The sequence below is a fragment of the Scatophagus argus genome, chromosome 3, assembly GCF_020382885.2.
Source record: "Scatophagus argus isolate fScaArg1 chromosome 3, fScaArg1.pri, whole genome shotgun sequence".
Lineage (NCBI taxonomy): Eukaryota > Metazoa > Chordata > Actinopteri > Scatophagidae > Scatophagus > Scatophagus argus.
Window position 1 is genome coordinate 5199404 of NC_058495.1, and position 20497 is coordinate 5219900.

At 41.1% G+C, this 20497-nt stretch overlaps 2 protein-coding genes across 8 annotated transcripts; both read right to left on the reverse strand.

Annotated features, from left to right (window-relative positions):
• Positions 1-366: 366 nt before the first annotated feature.
• On the reverse strand, positions 367-10430 carry pfkfb2b (6-phosphofructo-2-kinase/fructose-2,6-biphosphatase 2b). Of its 7 annotated transcripts, XM_046382811.1 has the most exons (17): positions 10121-10398; positions 9620-9756; positions 9011-9136; positions 8436-8532; positions 7275-7341; positions 7060-7134; positions 6590-6646; positions 6309-6433; positions 5567-5774; positions 5175-5321; positions 4600-4704; positions 4122-4251; positions 3968-4030; positions 3800-3864; positions 2887-3054; positions 2180-2202; positions 367-1513 (listed from the first exon to the last, which is right to left on the reverse strand). In XM_046382811.1, exons 2-17 carry the CDS (start codon positions 9702-9704, stop codon positions 1444-1446), a joined length of 1611 nt encoding a protein of 536 aa, XP_046238767.1. In that variant the 5' UTR covers positions 9705-9756; positions 10121-10398; the 3' UTR covers positions 367-1443. The 7 variants fall into 7 exon arrangements, 6 of the variants coding, with proteins under 6 accessions (XP_046238767.1, XP_046238803.1, XP_046238785.1 ...); XR_006842774.1 differs by having other exon boundaries at positions 2180-3054; positions 10121-10430; XM_046382847.1 differs by lacking the exon at positions 2887-3054.
• A 64-nt stretch (positions 10431-10494) lies between these two features.
• phtf1 (putative homeodomain transcription factor 1) lies at positions 10495-20181 on the reverse strand. Its single transcript, XM_046382787.1, has 17 exons — positions 19844-20181; positions 19509-19633; positions 18718-18774; positions 18555-18624; positions 18126-18284; positions 16942-17122; positions 16581-16698; positions 16140-16337; positions 15795-16040; positions 15508-15636; positions 14814-15083; positions 13793-13924; positions 13594-13680; positions 13229-13384; positions 13048-13143; positions 12290-12415; positions 10495-11297 (listed from the first exon to the last, which is right to left on the reverse strand). Exons 2-17 carry the CDS (start codon positions 19536-19538, stop codon positions 11277-11279), a joined length of 2076 nt encoding a protein of 691 aa, XP_046238743.1. The 5' UTR covers positions 19539-19633; positions 19844-20181; the 3' UTR covers positions 10495-11276.
• Positions 20182-20497: the final 316 nt, after the last annotated feature.

A 20497-nucleotide genomic window follows, 5' to 3' on the forward strand; every position in this document is an offset into this window, starting at 1 on the left:
TAAACCCTAATATTAGACTTCTTTCCAAATTATCAGGTTTATGGAATATGTAGACCCAGAGATTAAAACACATTTGTTTAATTTTATGATAATATTTTCAATGCATTTTCGGTAAAACAGAAAGGAAGATGCACCCAGATCAGAACTTCCGTACCTATTAACGAAGGCCTTGTAATCATCAAGCAAAGCAGATTCTCCATGTCTAATGGAGTTCTTTAATAATTCTGGGTTTTTGCAACAGCAAAGAACAATTAAATGAAGGTCACGCATTATAAAATAAGTTTAACAGATTTGAATCACTCCAGTTGAAAGGTGCCATTTGCTGCAGAGATCTATGTGTGTCTCCTATATTAAAAAAAAATCCACTTCACTTCAAAATTCATTTTTATTGTCTGCTAAAAAGGCACAAATAGGCTGCTTTGAGAAGGGAAATAACTTATCAGGATTCAAACATTACATAGCCATAAAATGAAAATAGTGCCACTGTCTATTATTAAATAAAATCAAAGGATTTTATGTGTCAAAAACGCCTGATGAAACAGAGTATTTAAGCAGTAAAGATACATTTGCATGAAGCATTTAAAAGCAATATTTGTCCAAAAGCATAGCAAGAAACAGCCAATATACAATCAACATATTTTGTTGCACAATATCCTTTCCTGCAGTAAACAGGCAAGCAGGACACTGTATTTCCAGATGAATATTTAGGATTTAGTGTTCTTTGTGACAGAAAATGCTAGTTTAACACAGTAGGTACGTGAATGACAGCTTGTGACAGAGAGGCAAGCGTCTTCATTTACTGCTGGTGTACAGTATGTCCAGCAATGTGGTATATTTTAGCACATAAAACATAGAATGCTTCCAAAACGGAAGGAAGAAACTAAGCCAAATAACATAACATAACATAACATAACATAACATAACATAACATAACATAACATAACATAGATGATGGCTTAACTGATAAGAATCACTACTGGCTGTAGAGTAGATGAGTGGATTTGTTATAAAAATATTTTTACAGCATCTACTTTATAAGATGTTCTACTTGCAATAGTGCAAACTCATCATAATAATGCATAACTTGTTCTCATTAGTCGAACACAGAGAGGAGCTAAATCTATTGATATTCATAAGGCATTGTAGTATTTACAACTAACTGCCAGTCCTGTAATACAGTATGCTCTTTTGGTTGATTGACTGACTGACTGATTGATTAACTGATTTGGCATACAGGCAGAAGTGTTTATGATACTAATGACAAGGCTTCCAGTTCAAAGCCTCAGCATGCAGAGAAAAGTTAAACAGAAAAGTTGAGATAGGACAAAAACTGAAAATGTACCAACTGACTTCATCCATTTATTCACTTCATTCTATATAAAATAAATCCAGCCGTCATTTCCAAGAATATGATTTGTGCCATAAAGACAGGTGCTTTTGTCTTCACTCAGAAGCGGACACAGCCACTAGTTTCTTCGGGGCTGTCAAAGTCGATTCCTTCGCACAGGGACTCCTTCAAGAAAAAGAAAATGTCACTGACTTTCAAAATTAATGCCTCACAGCAGCAAATCCTATTTGAGGAAACTAATGGCTTCCCGGGAGCCCAGGAGTCTTACGTTGCTATTTAAAAAAATTAGGCCATCGTCATGTGAAGTGTAGTAAAACACCCACATCAGTGGAGACCCTCCTTTAGCACATTCTCAAGAAGTGATTACTTATTGATCATACTCTGACCCCATTTATGACAGGTTCTGAATCATAATCCAGAATATTATATAGGAAATTAATATTCAAATACCCTTAGGTTTCTTAGATTTAATGTACCGGTATGTCCAATATATAAGTAGCTACATTATTTTTCCCATTTTAAAATATCTCTAGATGTCTGACAAATGCTATCAGCAAAGAGTTTTATTGAAGTTATTGTAGTCAAACTATCAAACAATCAGTGTCTAACAGTGTACTTGATAAGTCTGCTGAGATGAAACAAAGGCAGCGGCAGCTTTGCTTCTAGCCGCAGTGCAAAGGTGATGGAAAGTTAGATACCTAGAGGCTGAAAACCATAAAAAAAAAATACACCACTGTGACAACATATTGACATGGGTTACAATGGCATGAGTTGAATTATGGGAAAGAAAATGAAGGGCTGTTACATGTTCTGAGTCTCCAAAATACTCACAGACAGCCGCTTCCTATCCGAGGCTGTAAAAGAGATTTGAAGAAAGTGGAGAAAGAGAGAGAGAGATAGAAATGTGGAGAAGGGCTGTAGCACTGTACCCACAAGGCAAGGCCAACAAATACACAACACGAACAAATATGAATATGCATTTTTAAGTTTCATCGTTTTTCCTAGGTTCGAAATCTTTCATTTATGTATTATGTTATTTTCGCAAACGGGATTTAGTGCTAAAATGGGATCACCACTGTAAATTTATGAAGATTATATATAGCTTATAATGTGCTGATTGTCACTAACGAAATTATAGTAAAAGATGTCTTTGATGTTTGTGTGTCTCATAAAGAGTAACTCATTAGGAGCTTTCCTCAGCAAAAGGTAGGCATGCTGTTCTGCATATTCAAGCTGGAGACGGCCCAGAGGTAAAGCAGAGGTCATGCAAGACAAACATCGAGGTTTGGAAACAGACAGGCGCAACATTAGAAGAAGAGAGCACCCCATTCAAAATCCAAAACATGCCCTGAGATAGACAGGTACATAGAGAGATGGATTCCATGAACGGCATTTTCAACACAGACACTAAATCCTCGAGAGGATCCAAAACTGATGCGAGGGAATGCCAAACACAGGGTTACAGCTGTGGTGGGAGGTGACTGGTTACAATCGACTGTGTCTGATTTAGAGGGGGAGGCTGTAACTCTGGCACTAACTTGGCTTTGCCGTCCCTCTGGCATCAGAGCCGATGGGGTGGGGGCGAGCGGTAGCCAAGGCTGGTTGCCAGCGCTGTAGAGCCTGGGACGCTTGACCTGGTCGTGACTGGACAAGGGAGTGTAACTATTCCGCCGATGTATGAGAGTAGAGTCCCTCGGGATTTTACCCTGGTAGGAGATGAAATACCGCAAGTGTTAAGGAAAAAGATCAAGGAACACAACAACACCGGTGGGACACCTGACAAGACGCAGCCAAGCAAACTCGCTGTCCTCTCCACATGGATCCACTGCAACAGGTGAGACTACTGAAGCCCTTTTCAGTGACAGAAATTGTTTCAACCGCGTTATTCCACCACTTGACACAAAACAACAGCTGGTTGCACAAGAGAAACAGATGAACGACTGCTTCAGTCAAGACAGAAAACCTTGCAAAAGGATAAAGCAGGCACTAAGAGCTCCAACACAGCAGTCTTTCATAGAGTACATATAATTTTGATTTCAAGATGCAACCAGAGCAACAGTAATAATTAGATCAGCCAAGCAAAATAGCATGATCGAAATAATACCAAATTAACAACTAACTCAACACTCATTAGCTCAGAGCTCAAGCCAGACAGATTAATTAAGGATTAAAGATAAAAGGGACATAACAAAATGGGGATAAGAGAGGAAGCAAAGCCTCAAACAAAGAGGATGAAGTGTGATTGCATTCAACCAGCAGACACAACAAACAAGACAAAGAACCTATAAGACTTTGGATCAGATATTGAGATTTACTGGTATGTTTAGAATTATTACTGTGCAAGTAAGCACATATTTGCATATATGATCACATTTGAGGCTTTAATGCCACAATGCTGAATGCACATTTATGGGAAAACGTGATTTTTCAGCTCATTTCAGGGTGACTTACAAGAGGCCGGTCTCGATGTGTGTTCACTGCCTCCACATTAAGATAAAACATTTCCACCTTACAACCTAGAACATAAAGGACACAATACAGTGAAATAAAACATGCATATTAGGAGACCAAATTCTTCTAGTTAACAGAGCTTTGTCAACTTTGTCAAAATAGGCCTACCATATGCAACAGGGGTCAGCTTGAGGACTGTGTGGAGTGGACATTTCATGTATGGTAGATCCTCTATGAGATGAAGAATAGATAGAGTATATCACATGTTGTTCATTTGTTGGTATGATCATTTGTATCGTGTGTGGATTAATGTTTATCTGACCTGCACTCTTGTCCAGGAAGTATGCCAGCAAACAGCGCATGACAGCCTGGTGGCAGATGACCAGCACATTGCCCTGTCTCTCTAACTCCATGATAACCGGCTCCAAACGCTGAACAAGGTCTTGGTAGGACTGAAAGAAGAGAGGAGAAGAGAAGAGAAGAGAAGGCCGTGCTGAAAGAAAAGTGTGAAATACCTGGCTAAACCACTGACTTCCGCAGCAGATATTTTATCTTTGACTGTCATAGCAGGAAAAGCACAGGCAGGACAAATAAAAATTTAAATAGCTGGTCAAACAGTGTCGTGGTAAGCCAGTATGCACAATACAATGACCGTGATCCTAGAGCTAAATGGAACTAAGTCATGTTTAACTGGATTATTCACACCTGTTCCATGAAAAAGGCCTACAAAGATGAATTCCCATTATTGTAACAAAAGTAACCATAAAAGACTGTGGGATGGAAGCAGCGTGTCAGGTCACCTCTCCTCCTGGATAGCGATAATGGTACTTGTCCTGGTCCCTCAAAGCAAACTCCTCTGGGGATGTCTTCTGGATCAGTTCATAAGTCATCTCCTCACACACACCCTAAGACCAGGACAGCAGAGCATTTGTATTAATGTCAAGGGCACAAGTAAAAAGTGAATGACAGCAGGATGTAAATATAGTCCACATAGAGGCTGTCTAAACAACAACAGTATCTTTGCAAAGAACGACGCAGTCAGTGCATTCAGTCAGTATCGCAGGATACAGAGTGATTACACACACCCAGTATATTGTCTATATAGCTTAATAAGTGTGCCAATCAAATCAGTTTGCTCCACAAGACTGAAAGTGGTTGGTGTTTCCATAAATGTGCATGGCAAAATAATTTCTGTTAATACAACTTGACCAATATTTCCTGATGAGTGATTTCTGTGTCCAGTAAAGGTTGAAACTTTAGTTTTCCTCAAAGATTTTGTGTCTCTTTTCCTTCATTTTCTACCACCTGAACCAGAGCTCCATGAATGTGAAATGAGTTTTAGCACTGTAAAGAGGGTAGGAGACTGGGTACTGACAGCATCAATTTCGTTGAGTATCTTCCATTGTTCATAAGGAACCCGCAGCTCCTCTGCTGTCTGGATGGTTCTTCTCAGTTGGCTTGTCCACACCTTCAAATCTGACAGTTTGTGCTCCTCAATGAAATCCCTCAGGGCATGGGCGAACTGGGGTGTGAGACGGACGGAGAGAATTTTTTATGGTATTACTGCTTCATTAGTGTCATGTTCAGTGGACAGAGAAAGCAACATGGGAATGTGATAAAGGTCATGACTCAGATGTTCTTAATATTGCAGTTAAATACACCTTATCACACTGAGCCCTGAGAGAGACTTGTAATTGGCTTTTCAGAAGACACTGGCTTTACACTTCATAAAATGAGGATTATGAAAGAGAACCTGGCTAATCACACCTGTTTCCCTCGAGGTGAAAGTTCTGAGTCTCCTCCGATGCGTCCTTCGACGTTGTGGTTACTCTCTCCGTGCCGACACAAGTAGATGGAGTGAGAGTGCACGTGGATGTTCATGAGGTAGTAGACGATCTTGCTCTGGATGTAGTCCTGCACCCGGTTCACCAGAAAACGCCGGCCCACGTTCATCACCTTGATAAAAGATAGGTCCCTGCAGGTGCCAGCGAACCATGCAGGTGAGTCAAATGGTTAACTGTCACCATCTAGTGTTTTTTTCCTGAACTGCAACTGAATTCAGCTATAACACAATTATATGAAAGGCTTGGTTTAAGGTTACATATATGATATTTTAAACATTAATATAGAAGAAAACAACTATTTACTACATAAACTATATGCTGGCGTGATGGTGACCTGGACAGAAAATGAAAAAAATAAAGTGAGGAATAGACTACAAAGTAACAGAATACTGATTTATATTTCATCAATTTTAGAGATTTTCCGAAGCAATGTTTAGTCATACGTGCTTTTTTTCTTTCATACTTCAATGACTGAACAATGCACGCATTTGTTTTAGTCTGAGACACTGGTGCTCTATTAATATCAATATCTAGTGGCAATGAATGTTGTACGTTTAACATTTAAAACCATTCAAATTAAGCTTGAAAGGAATAATACAGGTTTTTATGTAAACAGAACTGAATAAATGTGTAAATAGAAGCAAAAGGGTTAGATCAGGGCTTACTTGTCATAATCATCAGGATCCAGTGGTTGGTACGTAACCTTGTAGCACTCGATTCGTTTGAGGAAGTCGTCCATTACTCTCTCTCTGTGTCTCTCAGGGTAGTCAGGACTGGACACTTTCACTTCCTGTCACAGGTATTCAACACATTCAAACAATGCGAACAAGCATGGCGGTCCTTACTTAACACTGTAGATAACATGAATATTAATAGATTACAGGTTTGACCCAGACAAGAGGTCACATTCAGACTTCAGAGTCTTGTTGGTGACATAAGATCATACCAGAATATTAGCAGCAATGACCTCTGGGTCGTCACACACAGACTCCACAAAGAACACCTGTTGGAAAGACAGCAGGTCAGAGGGCTCCCTGAAATTATCCAGTGTATCCAATGATAAGACACAGTATTACTGTGTTCTTACAATATATGTATATATACTGTATATACAGTCCTACTATTGGCCAAGAACTAAACCAAAGATACCCTTAGAGTACTTAACTAACTTGATCAATGCTTCACTGTTGAATGCAGCTGAATGTACAAAATCTTAGAATATGAAGGCAGAGTTTATTTTGACAGTATCTTGTAACCACTTGTTGCCATTGCAGCCAAGTCCAAGTCCCAGAAACAGCTCCATGCACATGTTGCAAATCTCAAAGTCAAAAGTTCAAAGTTTCGACCAACGCCCAAGAAGAAAAAAGATGCAATAATCGCAAAATATAAACATATCACAAAGGTAGTCAATCTTACCTTGAATGCATTTTCCTTCACAAAAGCCAGAATGAGATCTCGCCTTTCTCTTGTTGTGTTTGTTGCATCAAACACCTAACACAAGGAACACAGGATGGCAGGACATTTTAGGATTGAGTTCTGCTCTGGGTATTTTAAAGCCTTTGGAGATTAGCCAGAAGACAGAGGCAGACAGACAGAGAGACAGGTGGACAGAATGGCAGAGAGAGACTCACAGCAATCTGACCTCCCTCCTCAGTCAGGTAAGCCTTCACATCCTGCAGAGCTACCAGAGCACACTGCCTGTGGGAGAGAGAGAAACAGGTCCTCCATTATAGGTGTCATGTAGACCTTGGCTCTCAGTGCTTTTTCTAGTAACTGGTTATTTTGTGTTACTAACTAAACTATTTGTCTATCAAATACACTGATAATCTACACAAAGAGATATCCATAGCAACAGGGTTAAAAGATCACTCATCTCAAATCACAAACTAGAATTACCACCTCACTGTTCCACACCTTCATGCACCACTCAAGTTGCAGCTTACTCATACAAAACATGTAGTGACTGATCTTCATCACATGGTACACTGACTGAAGCTCATCATCAAAAGCAGTGAGCTTGTGGTGGACTACAGTGCTTGTATTCTATTATCTTTTATTATATGTGTTGTATATATATATATGTACTGCTCTCATAATCTGTTGGATAAATATGAAGTTGATTGTGTTACCTTTGAACAGAGCCAGAGTCAGCTGTCTCCAGTGTTTATGCTAAGTTAACAGGCTGTTGGCAGTAGCTATATATTAGTGTGAAACTGCGGAAACGTGGAACTTTTCTTTAAAACCCACCCGTCTGATACATCCAATAGCAAAAGACAAACTCTCAGCATTATTTACAGCTGCAGCTTGACCCAGGTTGGACACCCATGTAACACTCTGGAGGTCTTGTGTGTGCTTTAGAGTGACAGCGGCAGCTTGTTTAATATCTAGGTCACAATCCAGCAGTGGGATGCTGTCAACAGCCCGTCACATTTTCATCATATTCATGAACTCCAAACCCCATTTCAGCCATCAGTGCTGGATAAGACCATGAGGGAAAGAGACAGTTACACTCTTTATTCGTCTTTCTGGTATCTCTGTGCAGATCAGTGCCATTTTAAGGTAGTATGAACACTGTGCTGACCCCAGCTGAGCGCTGACCATTGGAAAGGAAAACTGCTTAGTCACTGTTGCAGCAGTGGAGGCTGCAGAATACCAAACAGACCCATGCTGACTGGAAGACATGTATAAGCAGACAGTAGAGATGCTTTAGCTTCCCTAATGTTAGATAATATATGTATATCCTATGCAATGACTGAACAAAAGCACACGGTGTGCACACAAGCGAAACTTACTTCCTTATTTTCATGGCCTCCTCATTGTCGTGGCGGAAGAAGTCGTAGGACTTATAAGCTCTGACGGCCTCTCTGCGGTACACGCCTAAGTTAAACACTGCAAAATGAACAAATCACATGAACTGCTCTACCCGTGCTGTGCTGGGGGATAGCAATTATTACAACTGATCTTATACTAAAATTAGTCTCCAATTCTGAGATAGATTTAAGGTTTATAATAAAATATACAGTTTAACTTGTAATCAACATTTTACCATAGTTATCTTAATACCCTGATTATCTCTTCCAGTTGCACATTAAAGCCAGCAACATTTTATTTGTGACTGAAAGCACTTTCTCCTCCAGATATATCCTGTTTGAATTGCCTTTAGATACGTTCATATTTCAAATACTGAGTTTGTAGTTTGTACTTGAGTTAAATACGTGACCCGTATGGCTCAGAAAAGTTGAAGACAAGCTGACCGTGCCTATTTTAATTTGAAATGTGTGCAGTGAACTATTTTTAAATTTACAGTCAGGATAAACATGCAGACAGACAGGCAGAAGGAAAACAGGAGTCTGTCATAAACTACTACCTTTGGTTGGGACTCCGATCCAGTTGAGGTAACGTGTGAGTTTCTTTGACATGTAGGTCTTCCCTCTTGCAGGCAGGCCGATCATTACGATCACCGTTGGAGAATTGGTCATATATGAAGCCCAAGCTACACAGGAGACAGATATACATTAACTAGACATTTACAGTTACTCGAAACTTTACACTGTATTTCAACATAACTGACAAATAACCAATAAAAATAGTGCATGAAAAGTGCATTTTGTAGCAATCATTGCAGGAAGACAATGCAATAACTAGGTCATGCATGTATTGGACAAAAATAATTGTCTCTTTAGACTCAAATTTCATCTGTGGACAGGGCTCAAAGGCAGGACCTGAGGAAATGAGAAGAAGAAGAAACATCCTGGGAGAGAAAGGCAATTCGCTTTAACAACAGCACAAACCACAAAAGGTGCCACACACTCTTTTCTTTTGTGCCTACAGATACTGACTTTTTCAAACACCTTGTGATTCAGTCCAGAGTGAACAATACAAGGTGTTGTGTTACGAGTGTGCGTGTAGACTCTTGAGGCAGCCATGCAGAAGAACTTGCTCAAATGCCATAGTGGGAAACTTGGACTTTACTTACAGCATTTCTTCTCATTCATTCTCAGGTCTGTTTTCTTAGCTTCTGCTGAGTTCGCAGAGCCGTTTTCCATCTGAGTGCTTGACATGTTGAAATCAGCTCTTCCCTCCCTCTCTCAGAAGTGCATTTCCCAAGCTGGTCTGAAACAGACGGGCCAGACTCACATGTAGCAGCTTCCTTGCCACCCGCTGCAGAACAGAATCTTGCGCACAAAGCTGTGGCTTTACTTAAAATAATATTATGCATATGGCTTTATATATCCCTGGTAACATCCAATGATGCAACCAGAAGAGCAGAGGATAAAGATTAAAGGCGCTGCCACATCATCTGTTCAGAAAAAACACAGTGTTCTTAGGAAGCCGCATAACAGCGCAAGCTGTAATTTTCTCTTTAACCGGGGTGACTGAGTTCATGTGACACTAAATCACACATAGAAAAGAAAATATAACGTAATCTACCCCCAGGATTCATTTGTAAATGTAAAAATGCATTTTTTTTTTTTACCTGTTCGATAGACAAATGATGGATTGGATCGTGCCAGCGCCGCCGGTGCAGGGAGCTCACAATCTGCCGGACGGAGAGACTGAGCCCGCAGCGGCGGCCGGAGGAGTCAGTCTGCTCGGCCTGTCCTTGCTGCTGAGATGCCTCCTCGGCCGGTTGGTGTCCTTCCAAGCCGGAGGTGTGCCTCCACGTCATATTTTTTCCCCTACCGTAACGTTGATAATAGATACGTCTACGCACACCCCCTGTATCACTATTCAGAAGTCCTGACAACAGAACTCTGCAAAGGATGAGGTGCACCCCAGCATGTAACAAGAGAGGCAAAATTGATGCCAGCAGCCATGGATGAAAAAAAAAAGAAACCAAACAAACAAACATTTATTTATCTCTGTGAAACATTTTTTAAGCATAATATTGCATAGTTTTTATTTATTCAACAATGGTCCTCAATACAAAGGGCAGATAGTGGTCAGAGTCATGACTTACAGGTACCATCACAAGTTTTAGCGCTAAAACAGAACCCCAAATAAATAAAGCCCGCTTACAATCACAATGTTCCCTCGTTAAATAGTACAAAAGGGCAAGAGTTGACTCCTATGACAATTCCTTTAATGCAGCTTGTCACCTTTTTTGATTTGACGGCATTAGATGACTGGCATCAAACAGCACATAGCTTGTTTTACAGTTAACTGTATTGATGAGAAACACCAGCGAATAAGACCACAAAAACGCACTAAATTGCCTGCATTTAACTCATTTACATTTTCACTGTGTCCACACACCTGTACAAGACACATGATGAAATCTGGATGCCACAGAAGCCTGAAAGGATCTCAGACCTCAACCCCCCTGCCCCATATTTATCCACATACTGAGGGACATTCAAGGGTCAAAGGTTAGGCACTGGGTTAGTGATGTGGCTAATGGAATCTGTGTGTTGCCACACCATCTGAGGCGCCAGTAATGGTGTGTGAGCCATCACCAGAGCACCTCAGGCTCGTGAATGACTGATGAAACACAACAGACACGTTTCAGTTGGAAGGCACAGACTAAACTGTCAGTAGGTTTGCACTTTTTTGTAGATGAGATGTTGTCTGCAGCAGACAAGGGGAGTTTGTGGTCTCCAGTGTCCGACTGTTAGTGGTTTCCTGTTTTCACATTACGACTTGATTTTCCACAGCTGGAAGTTAAGCAGAAAAGATAAAACCTTCATTAGAGGAAAGAAAACTGGCAATTCAGAAACATCTCACAGAGCACCACAGACTTGTAGATAAGCGCAGATCTGAGTGCAGCTTGACCCTCATCATACGAACAATCTTCAGCATTTTGAAAAGGACGCTTATTAACTTTACAAAATTACATCTACCTCCGTCTCTAATGACCACTGAGTCACATGAAGCATCTCTTTAGTTTAATCCAAACACAAACAGCAAAGTAAAAACTACAAGTTGTGGTCAAGTAGAGGTTCTGGGAGATATATTTTTGAACTCTGGAGACAGGCAAGCTAGCCATTTCCCTCACTTGCAGGCTTTATAGTAAGCTTTATGGTAAGAGCTTCCTGGCTCTACTTACACACTTCTCAGATGGAGGCTGTTACATATACATTAGACCTTTTGATCAGACCTTCCCGAAGAAAGCAAGCATGCATATCAAACTATTGCTTTTCCTGCCTTCATTATGGACACACTGAAACTTGTCACTAAAGCATCTTATATCTTGTATTTTTTGCATGATGTCAACTTATCCTTCCATATGGCTGTGACCAAGATGACATGAGCTTTAGCTCCTAATCAAGCAGGGAAATCACTGGATTCAAAATTTTCCATGACATGATTTTCCATGACAACAGAGTACCTGACAATACAATAAGAATAAGAAGGCACCAAAGCTACTTGGCTAGATGGAGTCAAGTGCTTTTAAGTACAGGATTTCTTTATCCTGTGATCGTCACAGGAAACGGTAATAGACATCTACCGTATGCAGAACCAATCACACTGCAGGTTTTGCATATCAGTTAGGTAGGAATAGCATGCTGTGGCCCTGGAACTTTAGAAGGCTCTGGAGCCACAGATGACATTATATGACTGCTTTCACAGGGTGGATAGTGCTGTCTTCTTGCAGCATTAGAAGCCGAGAGGCTGTAATTTTCACGTTTAGCAGAAAGCCTCTCACTCTGATGTTGAAGCCCAGGAGGTCGCTGACCACAGCAGACACAGCAGACAGAATGACCACTCTGGTGATGTTGTAGATCAGAGGGTTCACGGTCAGTCCCAGCAGTCTGAATGGAGTGTCCAGCTCCTGGGGGAGGTCAAAGGGAATACAATGTTATTTGAACATGATAACATGGATGTCTGTACCTTGAGGCAAGGAGAGGGTCAAAGCCAGAGTTTCATTTTATACCTCCAAGTACAAAGTTATTTGGGATGTCTCGAGGCAATCTGAAGTGACATATAGAGGGTGAATACATTTCTGAATATTAGATGGTGCCAGGAGAGAGATGAGTGAAAATCATGTCTTAATCCCCTGCCTTCCTAAGCCATGGGGGCACCCACTGTTGAACAATGAATGGACCAATGAACCAATATCAGGTATCAGTGGTGGTATCAGCTGTTTACTACACGGCTAACAGGATGAGAAATCACTTTTAATCGTCACTTAAATAAATATCCTATGGCATTCCATCTTTTTCAACCGGTGTTTTTGATCGATTAGAAATAGTGGTTTGGGACACGGTATCAGTGAATTCTCATTCTCAAAAAACTTAGTTTAGGATCTAGGAAACACGTAATTAACACTTATCATGCTTTGATTGGATTAAAATACTTCAAATTCTAGCATGTACAATATTTCACCAAGTTTTAGCTCTGCTCATGGAAGGCAGTATATTTCAAAGTTAAATAATGCAGATAAAGACACACTGCATTGCTTACCTTCATCAGTTTTGTAGCTAGTTTCAAAACATTGTTCACTATACTGAGTTCCTCTTTCTTATTGGGCTTTTTCTCCATCTTGAGATACAAATTGATCTGCAACCAAAAACAGTTTTACGTACAGTAAACTGCACAATAAAGCATCAAATAATATACATCAAATGCAGATGCTGGCCCTTACCTGCTCAGTGAGCAGCACTGAGGAGTTGCTGTATTTGCAGTTGGTCTCTGAGCCCAGCGTGGCCAGCCGTAGCAGAAAGAGGATGAGGGAGGAGGCCCACACCATCAGCTCCCAGTTTGTCAGAGACTCTAGGAATGTCTTGTGACTGTGCAGAAGCTGAGAAAGGGAGGAAGCATCAAGCAGAGCTTATAAGATATACTTTCTAATCTGACATTAAAGTCTTATCTTCACTTAGGTAATATGATCACATGTTTTGTTGTGGCCTTGCTGTTACTTCATCTCAAAGCGAGACTCACACTATGAACAATGTTATTAAATTTGTGTTCTCTAAACATATCAGATCTGTTCCAGCGGATATGACTGACCTGGGCACAAATGATGAATGAAATGGAAAGCGCTAACAGGAAGATAGTGGAGACAATGACGTCAACCGAGCGCTGCGGCCCTCGTCTCTGCAATAAACAAGCAAGTCAATGATGGACCACTGCAAACGAAAACAAGTCCATGACAACCCTCCAGTGGTGAAACAATGCACAGTAACAAAAGTAGCAGAAGAATACAAACCCTGAGAAAAGAGCGTAGTGACAACCACATTTTTATGTTCTGTACTTTCTTCAGCCTGAAATGAGGGACCTCAGATTTCTTGGCCTTGCGAGCTGAAGTGAGGTGGCTGAAGTATTTGGCAAATAAGAGTCTCTGTTGGGGAGAAACATGGACATACACTGTCAGAGATGCACAGCACTTGACAGGATTGAACAGTCCTGAAAAGAGTCAAGGGGGTGATTCGGTTTCACGGTGCGTCTGTCCATATCACATCTTAACTGCAACTAGAGGGAAGACCAGCTAACATGAGTGAATTGGTTTAATTTAAGTACATCTTACCAAAAAATCTCTGACAATCAAGGACTAATGTTACTGAACTCTAGATTTTTTTTTTGCTCGCTGTCTAGCCAGAGTGACTCCACAGATTTTCAAGACAGAACGATATCTGAACATGAACTGACATGAGTGTCGCTGCTTTAGGGATCGGAGAACCACATTTATCGGACGTTCTCAGTCCTAATAATGTAAATAAATGTACTGGTCATGCTAACGGAGAAAAGATCATATTAATGGATTTTGTCACTCTCACTCCTATTTCTTACTTCTATTTAGAGTAATACTGATAGGAACAGTCCCCATAATCCTTTAGGGGATGCAAACAGGAAGTGTATTATTGCACTGGAACAGATTACGAAGCTGTTTTTTTTTTAATTTCGATAATTTGGTCAATGAAAAGTCATGCCAAATCATGCCAAGCTATTAGCAGTTTACATTTTAACAATATGAAAAACTTCCAAATGTGGTGGTCATGAGGCAAGAGATTTCTGGAGGTTTATTGGAGATATCGATGAAAAAATATGTTTGATGCAAACTGCATGAGGCCGTATCAGTGGGTGAAAACAGAAGCTGTTTTAATGTAAAGTAGCAAAATTATAGGAAAGTAAAAACTGTACTTATTGTTGTTAGTACTTAACTACACACATAGAAAAAACATAATTGTACATAAAGGGCAAACGTCAAACAATACAAAGTCACGGCTCACCTGTTTGTACGTTCTCTCGGCCACACACATCATGAAGAAGAAGAGTCCGGTCAGGCAGACTCTTTGCACTGCTGTGATGAAGAAAAATGCGTAGGCCTGGGCATCAGGTGGCCCCACCGCCATTTCTGCCAGCTCTGTCAGGGACAGGGAGCTGAGGCTCGACACCTCCAGATGTTGGGCCATACGGAAACCAAAGGGAAGCAGCGCCAAGGTGGCAGTCATCAGACCACCAAGCACAAGGTAACCCACACCCTGCTCCACCAACTTCACCTGAGAGCGACAAAAAAAAGAGAGAGATAGCTGAGTTAATGCAATATTTTTAAACTACAATTTTTCAGTCATCATGATGTTAAATGAACACAGCCTGTGCGTGATTTTGCAATTGTCTACGAGTGATTATGCATGTGTGACAACTGAATGTTCAAAGCAGTAAGAATATCACATTCGGGCATCTCGGTAATCATGTAAAATGTTAATTATGATTTTTATTTGCTACTTCATTTCATGACTGAAGATGGCTCTACTTATAATCATAACACTTTCACTGCTGTACTATAAATGTGAATGTGCAGCAGATAAACTGGAAAAACAAGTCTAAATGTTTGACACCTGAATTATGCAAGACATGCTATTTCGGCTTTGGAACATCCTTTAGCAGAAGCATTAATACCAACATAAAGAAGACAATGTGTACCCGCGTGAGGATGATCCCACTGATCTCCAACACTGACATGTCTGCTTTCTTACACTCGCCCTGCTCCCATATTATGGCGCTGACACGGTCCTTGGCTGGGTGACATGCCTGCAGCCATGACAGCTGGTTCTGAAATGAAACCCAATAAATCAAACACAGTTTACTGATGGTGTCTGATGTCTACCAAAAGTAGCATGGAGTTCTGCAAAGGGTGCATGCTAAATGGTTGGGATGGTTATATCGGAGTGAAACTCTTTAAGCCATGATGAGGCGAAGATTTCTCTTACTCCGGTGATTCCCTGCTGCAGGCTCTCATCATCACTGCTCAGAGTCGTGGTTTGCGGGAGCGCCATGCCAGCGTTGTACCTCCCGTTTCCCTCGCTGTCACTGCTCCCTGACGAGGCGGAGTCAGGTCCCTGGAGAAGCTCCTCCCACATCGTGTCGTCAGTGTCGGAGGTAGGACGGGAGCCGACGTTCGGCCTGAGGCGCTCCACCTCTCGAGGCTTTGCTTTCATAGAAGCCCCGCTCCCTTCCTGTTTTCAGTACATAAAGAGTTGATCTAGTCAAATCACTTCCATAAAGTACATATCTAAATTCTGCTTTATTACCGTCCATGTTACGACAAGGTTTACCTGAGGTCTTAAAGTCGCTTTGGAGTTAGACTTCAGATTTCTCTTCCTAACAGAAAACGCTGGTGCAGATGTCGGCCAAGTTGCAGCAGGGTGTGTCTCTTGATGAGGTACTGGACGAATGACTTCCATCGGCTGAACGCCCTCCTCTTCCTCACTGGAAAGCTCGTCAGATGCCCCAAATCCTGACTTTCTTTTGCCCTGTGAGAGAATAACAAGACACACCTACATCTATAAAAACGCACTTCAAAACGAAAGCCAAAGACGATAGGACTGTGATCCAACATAAAAAAAATACACACTTAAACGAGTAGAGCTTATCTTTGTTAAACTTTAATATTTTGATACCATCTAAAAATGACTTTCACTACTGACATAAGCTAGTTCCTTCTTTGCTTCACATCACAGTACTGATATTGTCAAGCGAGATGACTGTGACTGTACCCTCTCATCGTTCCTGTATAATCGCTGGCTTTCTTCAAACTGCCAGGACCCCTGCTGCTCTGTGTCCCCGCTGTCATTCTTTTCTTCTGATTTTTTCAGTCCCCTGCCTTTTCTTGGCCTGCAAGAGGCAGAATAAAAATAACAGTCAAAGACAAAAGATTGTAGGTGAAGCAGGGATTACAAAATGAGCTGAAACCAGTCAGAGAATTATTGAGAGAATCAGAGAGGCTTTAGTGCTTCGAATAACTTCAGGTTGATTAAAGATCTTTGGGCTTATTTGTGTGCATGATGCAGGAGTTTGAGGTGAGTGTGTGTTAGTAAAGGCAAATGAGTGTGCGGTGCCTAACAATGAGAAAACCACCTCCTTCTGCGGGCAGGGCTGGTGGTGCAGCTGGCAGCTGGACTGCCCGAGGGCCACCGGTTGGACTCAGTCGACACAATCTGGCAGTGCACGGTACCCAGCAGCAGCAGCAGACACATGGGCCCAAACACCTCGTTGGCACTCGCCTCAGGGACCTCCAAGTACAATACCACTGCTGCCACTGAGGGGAGCAAAACATTTGGCAACAACAAACAAAACGGTCTCTTAGGGGAGCCATTATAAAAGAATTCATGCTTACTAATGAGGCTCTTCCGTGTTGCGCAGGTGTGATGGGATACATGTTTATCCTTGCACATAATTAAATGTAAATTTTGACAAAGTGAGATACTGATTCTGTACATACCATGAGCCCATGTGCAGGTTGTGTTTGTTAATTTATTATAGTGTTCTGTGGGACTATATACAGAATGGCACACTGCGTGAGCGTGTGTTTTCTCTCTCAATCTCTTCCCATCTCTACCCGTCTTCTCTGGTGAGTGGAGCACCAAAGCATTTACCCGTCAGAGGAAAAGGGAGGAGGGTAGGACAGGACTGAGATACACACACTGAGACAGACAGTCGGCAGAATAGTTGAGGGATTGTTTTGTTGTCCTCTGTCTATTTTCTCCTCAAGTTTTTTTCCCGCAGCATGCCTTAAAGTGTTGGGTTTTTTAGTTAGTATGTTATTTTGGTTTGGTTTGGGTTAGATTCTCTTCTTTAGGTAGGTTAGGGAGTGAGCTGGGTGGCTGCCCAAATGGATTTTATTTTTTATGGCTGGGATCTCTAACCCCTTTTGGTTTGATTTCTTTTAAACCTTGAGTATGGTTAATTTTATCAAAAATACAGTTTGTGGGTTTCTCCCTTCATACATTGTCTTGGCGTAATTTACATGTTTTGGTCTCCAGTGGAGGATTTGTTGTCAGAGGGGCTGTTAACAGTGACTTAATATATTCTCCTTCTCTGTGGATCTTAAAGTGCATGAATGACAGCTAATGTATTACAGGAGAGGGAAATAATTGGATTACTATTCTTTCAAAACTCAAAAGTCACTTTAAAATGTGTAGTCTGTTACTTGTAACCTGATTCCTGTCAATATGTAAATTCATTTTCAAATGTAGAGTGGTTTTCCTGGAAAATCACAGCCCCCGTATGAGTAGAACTTAGATTAGAAAGGCTGAGCTTACCTTGCATGAAGTACAGCATGAGGATACAGGAGGAGATGCACTTGGAAGTCACCTGGATCCACCACTGGAAGAAGAACGGAAACAGCAGCACTCTGACCAGACCTTTCCGAGTAAGAGCTGTCCAAGGACTCTCTGGTTTGGCTTTGCTGAATGTTGATCCTGAGGGGGATCGAAACCATGACACATACGGCCATATCGCTCAGCTGTGCAAAGTACTGTTTATTTTGTTGCTATTTGTTACTAAACTATCATTAAAATTGTTAAAGCAAGACAAAATAAAACAAGTCATTTAACTTAAGTTACAAGAACACAACACATGAGCAGTGAAACAAGCAGCAGAAAACAGCCAGAAACGACACAGGTTATGTGTTACACGTGTGTGTTATCAAACTAACAACAGCTGGAGAGCTACTCTTTATTGAGCCTCACCTCGTACTAAGTCAACATCGATGAGGTCTGGCTTGATGTGACCTGTCTTCTTTGGCTTGCTGTCCAAACCCTAGATGAATGGCATATGGTGTTTATGATTAATTGGCAATGCACATAAACTCATAAACATGTATTTCTTTACAGAGAGTTACAGGTGTCTTACATTTAGATCGGTCTGCTCCAGAGATTTCTCCCAGACTTGCTGATCATAGGCCCCGATCTGTAACAACATAACTTTCATCATTCTTTTCCTTCATATCAGTGACTATGTAGGTTATCTACTAAGGATTTGTGGCCCTTAGTTAAACTGTCATTACTGAATGACTTAAATGCACAGAGGTATATGGATGCAAAAACTGCTTTGGATAAAGTGGATCAGTCCTAAATGAATGCATTTAAAATGAATAAAACTGAAACACACATGAATTAAACAGCTGGGAATAAGATTTTCTTGGCACTTTTTTACAAATCAGATGAAACGCTGCTGGGCTCGTAATATAAACTGAAAAATTACTGCAAATCACAATTTTATGCTGATGACACTCTTGAGGCCTGACCAGCTGAGCAATACTACCATACATCACTCCACATTTGGCCACCTGTTGAACAGGATGTTGTATTTATTTTGACCAACTTCACTTGATTTGTACACAGTCATCCAAAACCAGGAAAGGTAAAAGGGGAAAAACAACTACAAAGAGGTCAGTGGGCCGTGCCTCTGTGAAATAAACCAATGTAATAAATTAATAAATCAACTTAACACACATAAAACTTCATAAACGTGCAATAGCATCCTTTTTTTCCATAAAAAACAAAAAAAATAATTATTAACCGCACATCCTCGGGAAGACAAGCCCATACCTGAGCCCATATCGCCCACACGGAAATTGGGTTACTGGGTACATGTGTACAGTACAAATGTGTACTTTGGAGGTGGCAAAATATTTGACTTGCCTTCTCTTGATACCAGGCTATTCTGGCCATTGTCGTGAGCTGCTGGAACCAGTGAAGTGGAGTCAGGTCATTTCACAGAGAGCTCAGGAAAGAGAGAGGACTGGGCACAGATCCAGATTTGTTCTCTAAACAAAGAAAGGATACAGACACACTGAACCTGACACTACAGCAACACCACGAACAACAATAGTTAACAAAGGAAGATGAGTATAAAGTCTACTGTACACGAAGTTCTAGTTAAGGTATGAAGTAATCTGCTGACGTATACGTCGTTGTAAGCAAGTAAATGCTAGCGTACAACAGCGGTAGGTTAGCAAGAGGCCAGCGCAACTCACCTGAAATAAAACACCACGGGTCGGTCTAGTACAAAGTGGAAAACACCTTTGGTAATCATCACAAACTGGTCGTGAAATACTTTGTCATCATTTTCAGGGGCGTTGTGGCGTCTTGTTGTCAGGCTGAGCTAACTACTGCCTACACGCTTTCCATCGACTGCCATTTTTCGACGCGATTAATGACTGGTGGATATTAGATTTATAAACTGTTTCCTTCCTGTGCCCATATCTAGTTATTGATAGGTTTATTTCAGGTATTCAGATACTTCGCCAACTTCACTTGTTTAACATTTGGCTCAGCCTTCCGCTTCCCTTTTCCGGGGTTTGTTGTGCTCATATGGGATTTTTTTCCCCCTAATCTATGGCTCTCAGGCGCAATTCCGCCGCTCAAAAAGTCTAAATATAGCTTTTTTTGTCGGTAATGTTGCCTGAAAATAACTAAAATTACCACTCTATTGATCAAACGTTAAAATCCAAGGTTGTACCCTACAGTTTGTCAAAGACCTGTGTGAGTGCTGAAGCTTATCGCACACTAGTAGAGGCAAAGTGATTCCTGAGAGGTAATATAAGGGAAAAATATTCTCCAAGGCCGTTTTTCCTAAGGTATTCCTAACATTTCAACCAATCAGAGCGCAGCAAAAGAGAGCGCGAGAC

Bases quoted from the DNA above. Each gene is read 5' to 3' on its own strand.
- phtf1 (XM_046382787.1), bottom strand. From the start codon at position 19,538: ATGGCCAGAATAGCCTGGTATCAAGAGAAG. The intron at 16,338-16,580 runs GTACAGTCACAG...ATTCTCTCACAG, and splicing joins TATACAGGAACGATGAGAGG to GGCAAAAGAAAGTCAGGATT. The intron at 13,925-14,813 runs GTGAGCCGTGAC...TCTCCCCAACAG, and splicing joins CCGAGAGAACGTACAAACAG to AGACTCTTATTTGCCAAATA.
- pfkfb2b (XM_046382800.1), bottom strand. From the start codon at position 9,704: ATGTCAAGCACTCAGATGGAAAACGGCTCTGCGAACTCAGCAGAAGCT. The intron at 7,135-7,274 runs GTGAGTCTCTCT...TCCTTGTGTTAG, and splicing joins AGGAGGGAGGTCAGATTGCT to GTGTTTGATGCAACAAACAC. The intron at 4,705-5,174 runs GTCAGTACCCAG...TCCTGGTCTTAG, and splicing joins TACTCAACGAAATTGATGCT to GGTGTGTGTGAGGAGATGAC.